General features: G+C 37.2%; 1 protein-coding gene across 1 annotated transcript in view; it reads right to left on the bottom strand.

Moving 5' to 3' along the window:
• Positions 1-8,295: 8,295 nt before the first annotated feature.
• Positions 8,296-17,755, bottom strand: part of SGIP1 (SH3GL interacting endocytic adaptor 1) — a 168,623-nt gene continuing 159,163 nt past the window's right edge. Inside the window, exons 21-26 of the mRNA XM_067563332.1 lie at positions 15,252-15,407; positions 13,922-14,054; positions 13,403-13,605; positions 12,533-12,597; positions 11,635-11,799; positions 8,296-10,266 (exon numbers count right to left, since the gene is read on the bottom strand). Coding sequence (XP_067419433.1) covers positions 10,244-10,266; positions 11,635-11,799; positions 12,533-12,597; positions 13,403-13,605; positions 13,922-14,054; positions 15,252-15,407 — 745 coding nt within the window. The 3' untranslated portion in view covers positions 8,296-10,243. The remainder of the gene's footprint in view (positions 10,267-11,634; positions 11,800-12,532; positions 12,598-13,402; positions 13,606-13,921; positions 14,055-15,251; positions 15,408-17,755) is intronic.

Here is a 17,755-nt window from a genome sequence, read left to right as displayed (position 1 = left end):
ACTCAGACCTGATCTACAGTGCTGTCAGTGGTCAACGGAATATACGCAAGCTACATAGCGTAGCTTGCGTATCTCCCATCGACTTACATTGCCGTACCATGGCATCTTCACTGCGCTGCCTCGATGGGAGACGCCCTCTGGTCGACGCAGCCTTAATCCTTTCGGGGAGGTGGATTAATCGCTCAGACCGGAGAGCACATCTGGGATTGATTGAGTGGGTTTTAACAGCCTGCTCAACTCGATCCTGGTGCATCAATCTCCACAGAGCCCACAGTGTAGACATAGCCTTAATCTCTGTTAAATGCAAAATTCAGCCTTAACTCTGGAAGCACTACTCCGTAATATGAGGACCATAACATCCTTTCTGAATATAAGTTATGTACGCATTAGTGACACATTTGCCTCAAAATTAAGTCCACATACATATGTTATGTTAAACATTTATAAATGTTACGTATACATTGCTATTAACAAACAGTACATTACCAAAAGCTATCACACAAATCTGACTGCATGATCACTGCCTATAAAATATATGTAAGACACAGGGCAGTGCCAGGGAGCCTTACTTTTCTTCAGCACTAAATTAGCAAAAGTGACTAAAATAAATGTTTTGACCGGAGAAAGCATTATTCATTATTTATAGTGCCAAGGATAACAGCAGACAATTCTGATTCATCGTCATATGTCTCAAGTTGTGCTAATAACAAATACTACATTTGGAAACAAAACTGATCCAAAACAAAAATAGAGTATTTTAATGTTTTTCATTTATTTTCAAGAAAAAAAATCACATTTAAATTACAATTTAATCAGGTACTTAATTTTGTTCTTATGTATAGAATTAATAAACTTTGTTCTGAAATTGGGACCTTATTTGTTGTAATATTCTATATGGTAAATCATTGCATATTCAGGATTTTGTGAAATGGGTGATGGGGAATTATCATGAAGGAAAGACATTTATAAAAACATTATTTACAAAAATGATATCCACATATTTGTATCCTAATCTATAAGGCAAGTAACATTTAAAATATGTTGTTTAATGATTATCTTCAACAAGTCAATACAACACATTCATATTACCAGTGGTCAAATATAAAGCTTTGCTGCAGTTCATCAAATGCAACAAATCTTTGTATCTTTTACAATTTTTCTCTGAGAACATTGGGTAAGCAGCAAAGTTTTCATCACAGACTAAGCAGTAACTAGGGCATCATAGAGTAACGGTACAGTATATTTAATTGGAAGTGTAGGCTAGAAAGGGGGGACTAACTTTTTAACTTAAATCTTAAAAATATACTTGTGAAAATTAATCCACAAATATTTAAACATTTTATACACAAGGTATTTTATAAAATGATATAGTTTGATATAGAGTAGCACACTTGTAAATCCAATTCACTTCTGGGACCTAGTTTGGGTGTCTGGAGCATTACTAACAATATAAGAGTTAGTAAAGAGTGCCCAAACCTGTAAATACTTGCTTACCTTTCAGTGTGTGTGCATGTGTGAAGTTCCACCGAAGACCTGTACATAAATGTTTGTGGGCTTAGGGCTTTACACTAATATCTTAATTTTACACATCCACTAAATGACAAGGTACATTTGGACAGAATTTCTCTGACCTGAAGAAACTAATTGATATCACTATATTTAGAAAATCGTGGACTTCCTATAAGATTTTTATTTTCTTAGGTATACGGGGGGGAGGTGGGGGGGATGTTTTTTAAATAGTGTACATTTGGTTTCCGAATTAAACTGCAGTACCTTATTTACACAAAGATTTGCCATGCAACATGAAAGAAACAAGTCAGTTTCAGACAGAGGATCAATAATCTAGATTCCCTCATTAAAAAAACTGATTTTGGACTAACTATCACGTACTGCTTGGCCTGCAGTGAAATCCTGCTTATATGTAAACCTTTGAATAACATCACCAAACTAACACTTGAAATTTTCAAGAAAAGTTGTTCAAGCAGCAACATCTGTACTCCCCTTCTTAAAGGTAAAGGGGGAAATCACATTGCCTTACATTTCTATAGCTCATTTCTAGCCACATTTAATGGTGCAATAACTAAAATATGGACTAGCATAAAAGATGTCCAACTCCACAGGAATTACCTTCCTAGTAAACTTACAAGGAAACAAAAATTCTGGCTTTGTAATGGAGTCTTTTCAGAGAGTAATTTCCTTACAGGAAAACAGTATTTGGTGTGATTTTACATATTTTGGTCATGGTAAGCTTTAAAATGAAGCTTTTTAAATAGAGAATCTGTCATGTAAAAACAATGCCCATTAATAAAAGAATGAGAAATAAATCTATTCCATATACTGAACTGGCTCTGTTAAGTCTATGCCAAAAAAGATGTCAGAGGTTTAAGTAACAATATTTTGTACTGTATTTAGAAAATTGTCAGGCTATTCAGAATTCTTCTGTAAATGCAGAATTATGAGTACCATTCAGTGAAGTGCATAGACAGGAACTCTACTCAATTTAATATTAAGTTACTGGAAAGCTAGAAAACTGAGGAACAAGAATGGGATGAAAGGTCTGAGAAAAATCATCACATTTTTGTTATATTGTAAACCTTCAGAACAATGTTTCACATTGTACCTCTCAGGCTGTTTAAAAATTACACCTTTTATTGTGATCCAGCCATTTTAAAATGTCTTTGATACAAAACATTAAGCAGGAATTGTTCATATTACGCTTATGCTGAAAGGATCTCAGAAAGAACCATTAAAACATTTGCACAAGGACATTCATTGGTGTCTCCTTGTAGGTAGCTCCTTAACATTATCATTTCAATTCAACACAATGCCATCATCAATAGGTGTGTGTTAGTCCAGAATTGTGTTTTTAAAAAAACAAAAATATATTTTTCATTTTAAGGGCAAAATCTTTTAAGGGGCTCAAGCCAGCTTTCCTTCATTTTGCTTATCCACATGACTGCAGGTGCAATTAATTGTGAACCCAAGTTATATTATTTAGATGCTCAGCTACTTGATTTTTGTGGGTATGTAGGTATCTAAATGCCAGCAGGTGCACATACAATTAATTCTGCTCGCAATTATTTATGAGTATAAAACTGCAAGTGCAATGACCAAGACCAGTTTTTAGAACTGAGCACTAGAAGTTCAAAATAAATATCTAATACTTATCTTTGATAACATTAAAACAAAGCAAAAAGCTAGACCTTCATTGTCAAAAGTACAGATGTACATAATTTCAAAGTTATACGTTTTTAATGACAGTTTCTCCAATGTCCTCTGTGCAGCCTAGACTGGAAATATTGCGGTATCACCCTACCAGCAGATGGCAAAGGGAAATAAATCTTGAATTTTTTGCAACGTCTCTCCCTATCAAGGGTCTGCCTTGGGTAAAGGCGCTCTCTTCCAGTCCTGTCTTTAGCAGGCTGAAATCACTTTCTGGTTGGGAGAAGAATTTTAGTTTAATATTTCAAAGTAATAGATTTGTAACATTTTTCAGTGATGTCTATATTGTGTGTGTGGTGTGTGTGAGAGAAAGCATCTATAATTAATTAGATCTAAAATGTGGTACTTCATATCATATTTAAATTAAATTTGTGCTTAAATAAAAACATTTTAGAAGGCATAAGAAAAGCAAGCATTTGGAACATAACTCCCCGTCTACAAAGCTATGTTTATGGGACAAACATTTTGTGTGTGTCAGTTAAGTTGCATAGGTTATACTAAGAGAGCTTAATGGATCTGAGCAGAAATAGGAGCTTTGTGGCAAGTAACCTTCAAACAAAAAGCTGCACTGAAATGGAGTGATATTTGAGAAGGAAAAAACCCCTAAGACTGGTACTTATTATATGGTAATATTTCATAATATGGAATGATTTAATATAAATATTAAGAAACAAACAAAGGTGGAGAACTGGGCAAAAGTCATCTTATATAAGGAGGAATATAGATTAGTTGAAAATTGACACACTATGTCTGCCTGTAGTCAACCTGTTTAGGCCTAATATTTGGCTTTTCTTAGAGGTATACGCTGATGAATGCTACCCAGTTCTATTTAAAAATAAAACCATACAGTTCTGTAACCATGAATTGAACAAAAACTTCACTCTGAAGTGAGACCATAAAAATAACCTCATGTCCTCTATTACTCTATAGCAGCAGTTAACTCTAGCAAGCAATATCTCCATTTCTGATAGTGTTATGTACCATGCAAGGGAAACTAGAAATAGAGCCCTATGTGCTCCTGAAGTGACAAACATATTCACATACAGTGGTTATTAAACTGAAAAAGAATGAATATTCTTAACATCTAGAAGACCGGAGTCTGAAATCATCATGGAAGTAAAAACTCCAGTTCAACTCAATGGGAGTCTTGCTTTCATTGAGGTTTTGCAGGCTCAGGCCTTTGAGGATACCAGAAAAAAAGCATACAGAAAATTAGCTGAGTGCATCCTTTCAAGAAAACAGTGTACTTATGCATACTATTTTACTTAACCAGACATAAGAGATGGGCCCAAATCCAAACTTGGATCCAGATCTGAATTTTGCTAATGATTGCTATCTTCACAAAGGGCCAAACCAAACCCTGGATCTCAGTGCTGCTGAACTTGAAAGAGCTTTACTCCCAGTTAATAACTCTGGAATATTTGAAATCAGAATCAAGGTTTGCAGCTTCAGCCCACATTTAGAGAAAAATATTACACTTGACCATATTTTAAGAAATAGCTTGCCTAAATTTGGATACTATTTAATTATCAAAAACTAAATCACACTATTTTAAAACAAATCTTATGTTCACACCTCTCTCTTCTTTCAGGGATCTTGTGTATCAAAAACAATATATTCCCTGACTGGTACAGAGATATACTTGTCTAAAGAACACCTTAACTATACACCAACTTCTGAGATGGAGTTTGGTGTTTTTGAATTCTTTTGACTTTACAAGATAATGACATCTTACTGTACACATTTTTACCATGAAGCTTACACTGGCAGCTAGGGTAGACATGGGAATCAGGTGGGAGGACTATTATATTCTCCTCATGTTGCTGGTGCTCAATAGTGGCATCTAATAGCCCCAAAACTGCTGCCGATACATCCTTTTCTGTTACTGTCAGCTCACACTCAAGTGGTGGGAGAAGACCATGTGCTCTTAAACATCAAGTAGCAAGATGAGTGACACATTTAAATTCTTCCACCCTGAACAGGACTATTGCTGGAAGAGTAATAAAAGTCTGCCAGTTGCCTCAACTGCAATGGCTAACAAAGAACTTGGAAGGGGTTCAGGGACAGAAGAAGTTGTATATTAATGGAGTGTTCTTGTAAAGAAACCGAAAAGGTTTGATTTGCTTGGATGGAAAGAGAAGACACGAATAAAAGATACCGAAGAAAAGCCTGTCTTTAACCTATTTGACAAACTGTTCTTGAATAATTTCTCCATTTGGCCATTTACAGTGTAGCGGGGAACCTGGTGATCTCAGGTACTGGCCTAGATTCTTCCAACCAGCCATGCTGTGCTTGATGCAAGTCAGGGATTGGGATGGATAGGCAAGTATGACAGTAAGCCATCTCAGTGGCGCTCTGATCCTAGAGTTTTTAAGCTGCTCTATTTTATATCAGCTGCCTACAGCCCATAGGTCTGTTCTAGCAGCTAGTGATCAGCCAGGATGTCCTATAGTCTATGTGCCTCCTTCACTGTGGGGTCAGGAAGGTGAGTGGTTTAGGCACTAGTATGGCAGTCTTGCAGCACTGGAGGACTCAGGTATACACTTAAGCCAGGTTAAAGTCTGCTTTATTCCCCTGGAGCACCTCAAGGCAGATTAACGGGCTGGAGAGTTTGATGCTATAAACTAGTAATGTAAAACACAGACCTAATGTATAAAACTCTGGGGCACTTTTAAAGATATGTACCCATGTTTTCTTAAGACTGTTTAATTTTTATTCAAGGAAAGATGACTTGCAGACATCTAGCCCAGAGTTTTTACACAGTGCTACCTATCTCAAGGGCATTATGAGGATTGTGATTAAGGGCCTAGTTTGCTGTCTCTGTACTTTGCCTGCACACATCTGAACACAGGCATGCAAACACTTGGTTGAAAGCCTACCTACAGTATCTTGTAAGCATCTACACTTCTGTACGTGCCTCTGGATGTACGCACAAGGGTGCAAATACACACTTAAAGGCTGGAAGTCGGATACATGATGCCAGTAATGGGTTTTGAAGAAGGATAGGACTATGAGTGCTAAATAATATCATTTTGGTCATTTGCATTCTTCCTTGGCATGCTAAAGAACCCTCCCCCATTCAAACAGCAGAAAATCTGAGAGATGCTGAGAATAAGATAGAGCGGAACAGAGCACCAATGTGTAAGACTGGTCTTTTCAACAGAACTGTCCTAGTTACATGATCATTTTTAATAATGGAAGTTGTAGTGATGGATGTTATTACAGATTTGGTTAAATCAGTAATTAAGTTCTTGAAACAAAGTTATGGTTACTGCACATACTTGCTCTACTTTGTGAAAATGTCCTGTTAGCCTCAGCACAGCTCAGTCAGTGGAGGAGATTCTTCTGCTATGGGAGTTTCCTTGAACTGAACGGAGTTTACAATTTATGGATACCATCTGCCCATAAGGAGCCAGTATTTACTACTTTTTTTGCTTTTGATATAGAGTTGCATAGTAATACAGATACCTATGCACCCCACTCTGGTCTATTCATATTCAGTTTACGTCCAGGAGGGGATGCAGTTTTTTAATATAGTTACAGAGGATGTGCATGTTATACTTCCATATGGACACTCCACTTTTGTCAAAAGTTACATTAGCTTTGGTGGGGCATTTTACAGTATAAATAGAACAAGTTCTTTTTTGCAAAATTGTAAAAAGCTGCCATAATTTGTTTACATGATCAAGTTCTAAATCTCCTTAACATAAAATATAAAGTGAATTACATGTGTACCAGTAATATTTACATTAAAAAACCCCACTTTTCTGGATTACAATTTTTTAAGCATCATTTTGCAAATACTATATTGTATATTTCATAAACTGATTATGAAAAACTTCTATTTTCTTGTAGGTTTTTATTTTTAAATTACTTGTCCTATATTTAGTTCCCATTTCAAATAGATGTGGGTTATGCAGCCAATACAGTCATTTCCAAACAGGGGATTATCAAATTAGATTGGCAAATATCTTATTTGGGAATACCATCATGTTCGCTTTCAAATGTTTCGAAGATGTATTCATTTTGATAATTGCATTTGAATCTCTGTTACCCTTTATTTTTTTGTGATCATGCACACACCAATAAAAGTTGATTATCTTTAACACATCTCGAGTTATTAATCTAGGACTCTGCTCAGAGTTTCAATATCTCCAGGGTTCCTTAGTTGCTTTCAGTAATTTTAAAAGAATGTTTAGTTTTTTTTAAAAGCTGAACCTAAGTTCAGCTGCTAATAAGCATTTAACATGTATGATCTGTGTCATGTACATGAAAACATCATTTTTATTTTAAATTGACATTTGAGAGCCTGTTGCTGGCAACTTTTGTGATACTAGTGATATGGGGAATGAATTTAGAGACTGAAAATTAGCATTATTTGGTATTACACATTTCTATAGTACCTGATATCAATTAATGGATGATCTTATAGTTATCTGTGTACCTCAACATCAGAACTTTAATGTTTAATTTTGAACAGATATTTCATTTTCACACAGCACAATTCTTACATTAAAACAGGACAGAAACTAGCTTTCTACCATTTCAGCTGACATGCCATTAATGGCACAAGTGACATCACCATGTTTGCCAGCAGTAGGTTAAGACATGCCAATTTTACCTCAAAAATAATTTTCAACTGTATTTCACACAGTGATGGGTCTGTGTCACAAAATGTAGATTGCATTTGGTTCCCAACTTTGTCTAGAGCTTGGGGTGTTTGGATCTAGGGACTTGGTTCAGGCCCATCTCTAATTTTGCAGTTCATCCATGATTAGACATGTTTCTAACTCAGTGACTTTTCAAAGTATAATTCAAGATGTAGTCACCTGGTTTAACACAGCAGACAAAGATTTGTGAAAATAATATTCTGTCACACTCTACTATGACAGAACTCAAAAGAATTGCGAAGACAAACATAGCACCCTTTTTCTACTGAAGACTAGCTCACCTATTAGGCTGTACATTGTTAAGTCTGCAAAGTTTAATTAAATTTTCTTTAAAATAGTTTCCTATACAAAAAGAAAAGTTTCTCATCTTAGAGCCACACAGAAAAATCTTGACTGATATTCTGCTATCCTTACACGTGTGAAATTCAATTCCACAAGTGCAGGGAAAGTAGTATAGTGGAGTTGCGATTGACTATGCCAATATCCGGAGAAATATTTAGAGCCAAATTTTCAGCCACAGACTCCAATTTTTATGCATGCAACTATTTTTCTAAGTACAGCTATTTTCTTATGCAAATGAGGCAGCTGGGTATTAAGTTCTGCATGTGCAAATGAGTGTGCTATCCACACAAAATGGATACAGTTAGTTGCCCAACTAACCTTTAATCCCATTTTCATGTTTCACTTTATAATCTTAATTTAGCTCACATTACAATTCAATGTTAAAAAATGATAGATTACTAGATTACTAGATAAAACAAATAAATATATAAAATAAAAACCCACAGACCTGACAAGTTGTGTGCAAAATATACAGTGGGACCAGTTTAAAAGTTTCTACTGCATAAAGTTTTTACTAGTTCTACTGGTCTGGTCCATTATAGACACAGGAGATCGCTCTCACAGTTCAAAATATTTGAAGCATAACCATTGTAACTACTCGGTCTTGCACAACACAGAATTGTCCAGTTGACAAGACAAAAGACAGTGAGTTTAAAGACCTAGGTTCTATTTCTGACTCAACTCTGTCACCTTGGGCAAGACTTAAGCTCTCAGTGCCTCAATTTCCCCACGTGTACAACATAGTTAAATCCTTCTTCACTTGTGTAAAGCACTTTAATCTATGGATTGAAAGTGCTCCATCAGTGATACATAGTAGGATTATATTGCATTCTTTCTCCAGTTATCTGTGTGGGGTGTTTTGTTTGCTTGCTTGGGCTGTAAACTATTGAGACAAGGAACTTTTTCTTAAATGTCTGTAAAGCATCTTACATATGGTGCTCCAAAACCCCCCAATAAACAGGACTGCAAAAGTGGAGGCAGTTGCTGAAAATGTGCCCTTTAATACAGTTACTACCTGCAGACATACAGAGTCTTGTAGGCTCAGAGTCATTACTGAAGGTCTTAAACTGCCTGTTTATTTAATAATCTATTTGTGAGGTGTCAGAATATTGGGGAGAAACAAGAGTCCAGCACCTGTTTAATCTCAACTGGAATTTCTTACAGGGTTCTAAAAGTAAAGAACCATGTTTGGAAAGGTTGCATTATTTGTTATGCACCTGCATCTGACGAAGTGGGTTTCTGCCCACGAAAGCTTATGCCCAAACAAATGTGTTAGTCTTTAAAAGGTGCCACAAAACTCTTATTATTTGTTATGAAGTTTGAAATAAGTATTTTAAATAGTACAGACTATGGGTTTTTGTTTGTTTGTTTGTTTTTGGGCGGGGGGGAAAAGGGGGGTTGAATGTGTTATAACTTCAACATTTACTCAAATATTCTTTTGGAGTTAAACCAGCTAAACAACTGAAGATAGACCTTTTATTTAGTGCTATGATAAGACATATTAAGGACTGAAGAAAAAGTAAATCAGTTTGCAGGTTCTACTTAACTCTCTTTTTTATGAGGCACCCCCTTTTTAACAGCTATCAGTATTGTATTTAAATCTTATATATTGACAAAATGTAATCTACCTCTGTAAGCATTGTGCCATTCAACAGTACTACTATTAAATTTGTATACCACAGTTTAAATTACATCCATTTCATGAATGGTAAAATGCTAAAACTCAAGTGTCTAACTGCCAAAATACAGCCTTACTGGAATGAGTACAATTTACAAATACAATAATTACATTTTAAAACCATTAACAATGTTACATCTAGAAGTAAATACTGTAGGACTGGTCAAGACGGTGTTTTCTCAGGAAAAAATGCTGAAAGTCGCTGACACTTCCAACAGAAGTGCCTCAAGTGCAGGATTTAGTTCATTTCCCTTAAACCGTAATTCAAACCCGTTCCACACACAGCAGTCCTTGGTTATATGGATTTTCCATATACTTGCATAAGCTTCCATTAGTTATCAGCCAAGTATTTTCCTATAAATAGAATATATTAGAACAACAGGTTACTGAGTGTATAATTTTCCCGTCTATTTTGTAACTAGATCCATAGCAAAGTTAAACAGTGACACTTGATCTCACACTGGATTAGTCCTCGATTTACACTGATCACTGCAAAACCACACCCTGATTGTGTGGGTTTTTTTAATATGCATCTGACACGCCCATTTACCAAATGCCATATTTTGTACACAGGTGCTCATTCTCTTTGTTCTAGAGGAATGCAGGCCCTGGACCCCAGGAGGCAGGAAGTCCAGTGAGAGCACAGGTCCATTGGCACGTTACCTTCTCCCTCCACTCCACCAAAGGGTCTAGACCCAGACAATGCTTTTTACAAACAGGAAAGAAGTGGGGTTGGGCAGCCTGGCTGGGACCTGTGCACGTTCAGAACGTGTCCTGTGAAGAGACTGCCAATGAACTGCCTATGGATCCCTTGATGGCATTTAAAGCTGCCCTCCCTAGCATAAAACCCAGTGGAGACTTGTGGTGATACCACTGCTTGACTCCCCTAGGAATGAACCCTGCCTTGTGCCTGCAAGAGTGAATCAAAACATTAGGCCAGAGTTTACTTTTACTAGGTCTAGGTGCCAATAGTGAAACTACTCAGTCATTGTTTTTTAATATGTACTTGCATGAGGGACAAGTCTGGTCCCTGGCTGGACAGACGTGCTCACACCCACGTCCCCCTTCCAATCTTGTCCTTTGTGCCTTTGAGGGTCAGTTACATATGTTCCAAGAGCCCAAATTCAAAGAGTTGAAGAATTTTAGCAGGTTATATTGACAATTTCACATAACAATATTTGCCTCTTGTTCAGTTGGCAAAGCAGTGATGTCTCTTCAGTGTTCAATTTCCAATAGCTTATGTACAGTTTAAAATAGACCTCTGGAAAATACAGTCAAAATCATAAGTAATCATTGAAAGGGCCAACAAAATCCAATCATTTGGAAGAGGTGGTTAACTAAACTCTGAACAAAATGGTTGTAGAAATCTTCATGAAATTTAAAAGCAAGCCTCTTAAGACAAAGGGTAGCTTTTTAGGATGGCCCCCAGTATAGATTGTACTGTACTTTGTGCATGTATGAAGTCTTTGGAAGAATTTCTCCATAGTCTTATTGGTTAAGGCACAAACTGTAGTTTTTTTGGTAAAACAATAAAAGGTATTTTAGACAGACACTTGTTATCAGAGCCCTATGTATAAAATGAGTGAGCACCTTAATTATGCCCTCTTCTTAGTACCTTATCTTGCCACCTCTTCTCTTACTGCAGGAATGTGTATGGCAGGTGGCCAGCACCTGTTACTCTTACTGACAGTCCCCACCCAGTTAAGGGGAAGGGGTTCTTACCTGCTGCAAATCTCTTTTTAATGAGCGAAAACCGGTATCCTGCTCCAACAAGTTCGATATCACAGCTGGACAGAGTGCTCCCTTCACTGGTAAACTGCACTACCAGTGGCGAAGGTTTGCTTGGTCCTTCAGATAGCTGGAATCTTGCCAGCAAAGAACCCACACCTTTGGATTAAGAATTCCAGAAGGAGATCATTACAAGAGAATAACAGATATACTGCTTCTGGGATGGAGCTTAGCATGGAATCCAAGTGAATGGGATAGTAAACAATATTCTTTATGCCAAATGTGCCCAGAATTAAATCTGGGTCTCCGAGTTATCTAAATGGCAGCAACTGTACATTGATAAGAATGTGAGTATTTCATCAAATTATACGTCAGCAGCCAAAGTGTGTTACCTTTTCAGACTTTAGAGATATAAATCAGATAGCAAATAAGCTGTGGGAGTCACACCAAATTGAAATTACATGCAACTGTGCTGGATCCCTAGTATGTGCATATTGCTAAAGGGCAGTTGGCCCAAAGTGAGGCCTTGAGAATAGAAAATGTTACAGGGGAAAATAATGGGGATTACTGAATCTTGGAGATAGAACTTGTAGGACCTCCATGGGGCTGAGGACACTCAGTTTTAGAAATCAACTGGTTTTTTTTTGATGAAATTAAAGCCCAAACCATTACACATCTCCCTTTACACTCCTAAAATGGGCAGCAAAACAGTTACACTAGTCTAGTTCACACTTTACAAAATTCATTTGCTCCTGTGTTGTGAACAGTACCCTATAATGTTAAGTTTCGTCAGGAATTGATTTGTTGATGGATGTGCATAAATATGATAAACTGGTCAATATCTTCAATTAAAAACAATTAACAACTGAAATTAACTGTCCACTTTTATTACCTCCATTTTCTGATTTTTGCGAGATATCAGGAATCTTCCACAATATTCTTTGCTGTTCAGCATTCCTAAAAAAAAGGAACAAAAGTGTAAATATAAGAAACAAAGGAGGTAATGAAAGAGCCATTTGAGGCATTTGCATTCTAGAATAGGTAATGAGAGCAGTGCAAAATTTGTTGAAAATGCTTCCTTCAGGTTAGGAGTCTCATGAGGTTGTACTGCATTAGTTTTGCTTTAGGTTTGGGAGCAAAATAAATGTAAGTGCCATCTCGCATTTATCTGTTGCTGTCATAGATGGACAGTGTTAGCTGCTGAATTAATCCAAATAAATGCAAAAAATAATTATACTAATAATAAACTAATAGACGGCAGTATGATAAAGTGGATAGTGACCAGACTGGAAAAATCTGAAGACCTGAGTTCTAGCCCCAACTCTGCCAATGACTTACTCTGTGATCCTGAGCAAATAAATTCTATGCATCAGCTTCCCCATCTGTAAGATATGGGGAATAATGCTTACCCATGATTGTAAAGTGCTTTCAGATCTACGACAAAAAGCACTCTAAGTGCTATGTATCATTACTATTAAGATTACTGAAGTGACTTAACCAGCATGCAATAATATGAAAGATCAGACTGTTCATTTGTGAAAACGACAAGAAAAATCAAAGTAGTGGTTCATGACATCCTCTGCTACAAAAAGTAGATTCTAATGTCTAGCATCCCCATTGTGATCCTGCAAGCCTCACCTAGAGACTTATATATACCAACGCGTCTCTCTCTACCTATCGGGGATGAAATACCGTTGTAAGCACAAAAGTGAAAGGGATGGCAAACCATAGGGAATGACTTTGTTGTAATAGACTTTCATACCAAACAGCAGGTGGAAGCACAGCTTGAAGTTTCGTTACTCCTCCATCTATGGGAACTACGAATTGGACATTGTTTAGAGCTACTGGGGTAGTCATTGCCTCTGTATTATATTTGTAGTCAATGCGAAGATCAGTGCTTGTAGATTCACACCGCCAGCTCACCGCAAGGTTTAATGGAGTGGACTGAATACCCTGGGCAGATACCTTAGAAAATGACAGAAAAACAATATTTAGTTTCCTAAGGGGTGGAAGGAGAAACCTGCTTCTATGGATATAAAAATGTTTGTGATTTTGGAATAGAGAACTCCCTGCACTTCCTCAGTAAGTTTGTAAGGGACTCAAGTCACATCCAGTCCGGTGACGTTGAGAAGGCTACACCTGTGCAAAAATTCTTGTAATTCCTGTACTAAAAAGCAGATTATTTCAAGTAATTTACTTTTCTATACTAGAGAGACAGGTTCTATTAACTCTACAATGTTCATTGCATTTTTACAACATTTTAATTAGCAAAAGACTTTACCTGGTATTTGAGCATGTCCACATTGTAATATGTTGCTTGTGGTTTCTGTTCAGACACTTTCTTTAGATGAGTCATCAGATTTGGCATGTTTACCCAGAATTCCTTTGTGTTGGCATCAGTTTGTGTACTGTCACTATGGGTTTATAAAAGGGAAAGAATTAGCGATTTTCATGAACAGAATCTGTAAAAACAACTTCTTAAAATGATCAAAGGCCGTAATCTCGGGCATGTTATAGAACAAGATTTAATTGTACACTAAAAAAAGCAATGCCCTTTCTCCATTTTTTGAAATTCTTCATGAAAACTCTACCTTGGCCTCAAATGTATAGTATCTCCACACTTCCAAGGCTACATTCAATTTTTAGCACACTAGCTTGGATGAGAGAGTGGAATCACATCCCCATCTCAGAGTGGACACATCCCCATAATAAATTTAGTGCATGTGAGAACTACAGTATTGCCATATCTGAGATGGAGGGTAAAATATTCTAAAGTGCCCAAGTGACTTTGGATCCTGTGTGCCATTTGTCAAAAGTGACTTAAGTACTCAGGAGCATAAGTCTCATAATAAGTCACTTCGGGCCAGATTTTTAAAGTTATTTTAAAGTTAAAGATGCAGAAAAGCACCTTGTGGAATTTTCAGAAGCACCTAGGTTTCTAGCTCCCCTTGATTTCCATAGGAGTTAAGCACCTAGGTGCTTTAAAAAAACAAAAACAAAAAAAAACTTACCCATGAATTTACTTTAAAATAAAATCATATCTCCAGCAGTGAAACCTTCGTGCAGTATCACAGTGCTTCATCCATATGCACTCTTCCCCCAACAGAACTAAATTGGTTTAACATCCACCATATTACGTAGAGGCTCTTCTAAATTAAGCCAGGACGGCAGTTTGGTAGGTAGCCAGTGCCAGAATTAGGGAAGCAGAGCAATGGCTGGATCCTGCACAGAGTGTAGCATGCCTAGAGCTGGGGATCTGATCCATACTATCCCGGGTAAACTGCTAAACTGACTGTAAACTAAGAGTTATCAAATGCACAAAGCAAATGAACAAGAAATGGAGAACTCATTGATCTGAGGCATTATTCAAACAAACAGCACACTAAAAAAATTCAAGCTAAAATATTATTTTAAAGCAGACTCTATCCCATTCAGCCTTATTCTCAATAATATTGAGAGAGATGCTTTTCTAAACAATTCCAGAGTACAGGTCAATATTTGAACCTCTGTCCAGTCACCATGTTTTATTCCCTTGAAATGTTTCCTCTAACGCGGCTATAGAGTAACATTTCTTGTAAGTCTCTACAAAGATTTTGTGAAATTATATTTACCAGCAGAGAAGTTGGGGGTTTGGCAGGACGTGTTCTAACCTGTTGTAATTTATCACACGGAAGGTTAGCACAGATGGGGCTGGATTATTGGCAAAATGTCTGGTAATTCCTGCAGGAAATGACAGCACCATTTCTCCAGTTATCTTCACTATACATCTTCAGAATCAAATAAAAAGGAAACAAAAGGAGAGAAGAAAGAAAGCATCTTAAAATACAGCCCAGGAGGTGAATAATCTGGATCAAGCCAGGCATGATAGAGACGATGACATTTCATTCCTTGCCTGTTATATTGAAAAGAAAATCTACTTCTTCCTAAAGCAGCATTAGTCTGAATAGAGAAAAATTCTGGTATTTGAGCAACAAATAGAAAATGTGACCTTTCTGTGAATGCCTCCGGACTTGCTTTTAGAAACACACTGCTTTTCTCTTCATAAACAGAAAAACAAAATCAACCATCTTAAATTGAACAGTTAACAGTCCAGTTTTGCCTGGGACAGTCCCAGCTTTCTGCTCTCTGATCCAGGCAACTAGAACTGAGCTGTAATTTCATTGCAGGTCCTGATCTAGCCATAGTTACTGCTGCCTTGTGGCTGTAGAAGCAGCCCCTTTTCAGAGCCTGTGCTGTATCTGCTTTTAGGAGGAAAAGGGGGCAGCCATCAGCACCCTCACTAGCAACTTCAGCTCAGCCCATTCCCCCAATGGATCAGCAAGTAAAAGGAAAAAAAAGTCCAATTCAAATTGTCCAAAATGTTCAAAATTCAGGACTAATTATTTTGAAAAAGGAATACTGAAGATTCTGGAAAGAGTTGTTTCTGATAGTCAGATTGCAAAAATCAATGAGAGAACTTACCAAAGGAAACTAACATGCCCCACCTTGTCTGAGTTTTACTCATTCCATTAAGTGCTTTTTTATGCCAAGTTTATTCAAACATGGTAAGCCTACAGCACTGCTGGAATTAGTGCCAAGGCTGACAAAGTTTATGCTAAGGCCAACGTCTTTAATAATGAAGTGGTAGGTTTTTCAGGACCTCAGTATTCATGGAACAGTGATTCCATAAATAGGAAGTGGTGGATGAAGTGCACTCTGGATACAATGTATAGAGTAATTGGGAAACCCCTGCATTGATTTTTGCCATTTTTATTTCCTTGCTTGCTTGTTGTTTCTAGGCCTCAAATTAATTCAGTGACCACACTATTAGTTATTTGCTTGTGGCTGATCTATGTACATTAACACAAAAAAGCAGACCACACTGTGCTCAGTATCCAAGTGTTGATAGCAACTTTCTTATAGGACTATCACTTCAAAAATATAGTCTCTGAATTTACATTCCTGTATTTTTGATAGATCATATTATATCTCCAGCCTTCCTATACAGATAGCATGCAGTAAAAAAGTTTAGTGCCAATGAACTGGAGTGTATCTGCTGGGACTATGGAGAGTGGCTGTGTATCAAAGTTATGCAGTAAATTTAAGTTTAAGAAAGAGTCATAGCAGGGAAAGGATATAGTATGGAACATGAATGGGACTTTTCTTGCTTCAAATTAAAATATTGTCATCTGAAAACACTCAGATCTTACAAGTGCAAAGCAGCCATGAAGCTGGGGATAGTGAGGGGAGTACATGGCATGCTGCAAGTTTCTGGTTGTGCAGTGGTCTATGTGAGACCCTTAGACTGTTATGCCACAAGCTGTTTCAACCTCCATTTGGCCCAGAATTTCTCTATTCATCCTCAGCTCTAAACTCAGAGCTGAGAATCTAGCTCACTGAAGCATACACATATATATAATATTTTCAGGGAAATTGTTGCAGGCATTGCTCGCTAACATGGATAGGACAGCCCCTCTCTCTCCAGAGAGTAGCAAAGGGCATCTGAGGATATTCTGGCAAAGAGATGGCCTCCAGGACAGTAACATGTCTGCTGTATCAAAGGAAGGACTGATGAGTGAAATGGTATTCTGGTGGTATTAGTTTGTGTTCATCAATTATATACTGAGGGAGGCAACAAGTTCACAGGACTGGAGATCAGGAAATCTGGGCAAGTCACTTCATTTCCTTGTGCCTGCACTTTCCCCTTTCAAATGGGAAGATGATACTTACCCTTCCTTTGTAAAGCACTTCAGAATAATACTCAGTTCCTATACAGCATTCTTAATTCATAGATCTCAAACATACAAAAACTTCGCTGAAAACACTAAGGCTGTTAAGGGAAAATAAGATCCAAACACACACACAAAAAAATCAAGAAATATGGAGTAAAGCCAAAAAAAACCTAAATACATCACCCCTCACACTCTCTCTCTCTCTCACACACACACACACACACACACACACACACACACACACACACACACACACACACACACACACACACACACACACAAGAAGTATAGGCAAAGTAAATCCTGGTTTCTGAGTGCCTGCAGGGCTTTGAAGAACATGAAATTGCTTTCATGAAAAACTCAGTTGTGCTGGATTTACACCAGTGGAAATGAGAACAGAATTG

The sequence above is a fragment of the Emydura macquarii genome, unplaced genomic scaffold (assembly GCF_026122565.2).
Source record: "Emydura macquarii macquarii isolate MOO-44397 ecotype Brisbane River unplaced genomic scaffold, CSIRO-AGI_Emac_v2 contig_2481, whole genome shotgun sequence".
In the NCBI taxonomy this organism is placed as follows: Eukaryota; Metazoa; Chordata; order Testudines; family Chelidae; genus Emydura; species Emydura macquarii.
The sequence above is the reverse complement of the archived record's forward strand: the minus strand, read 5'-3'. Positions and strand labels throughout refer to the sequence as shown.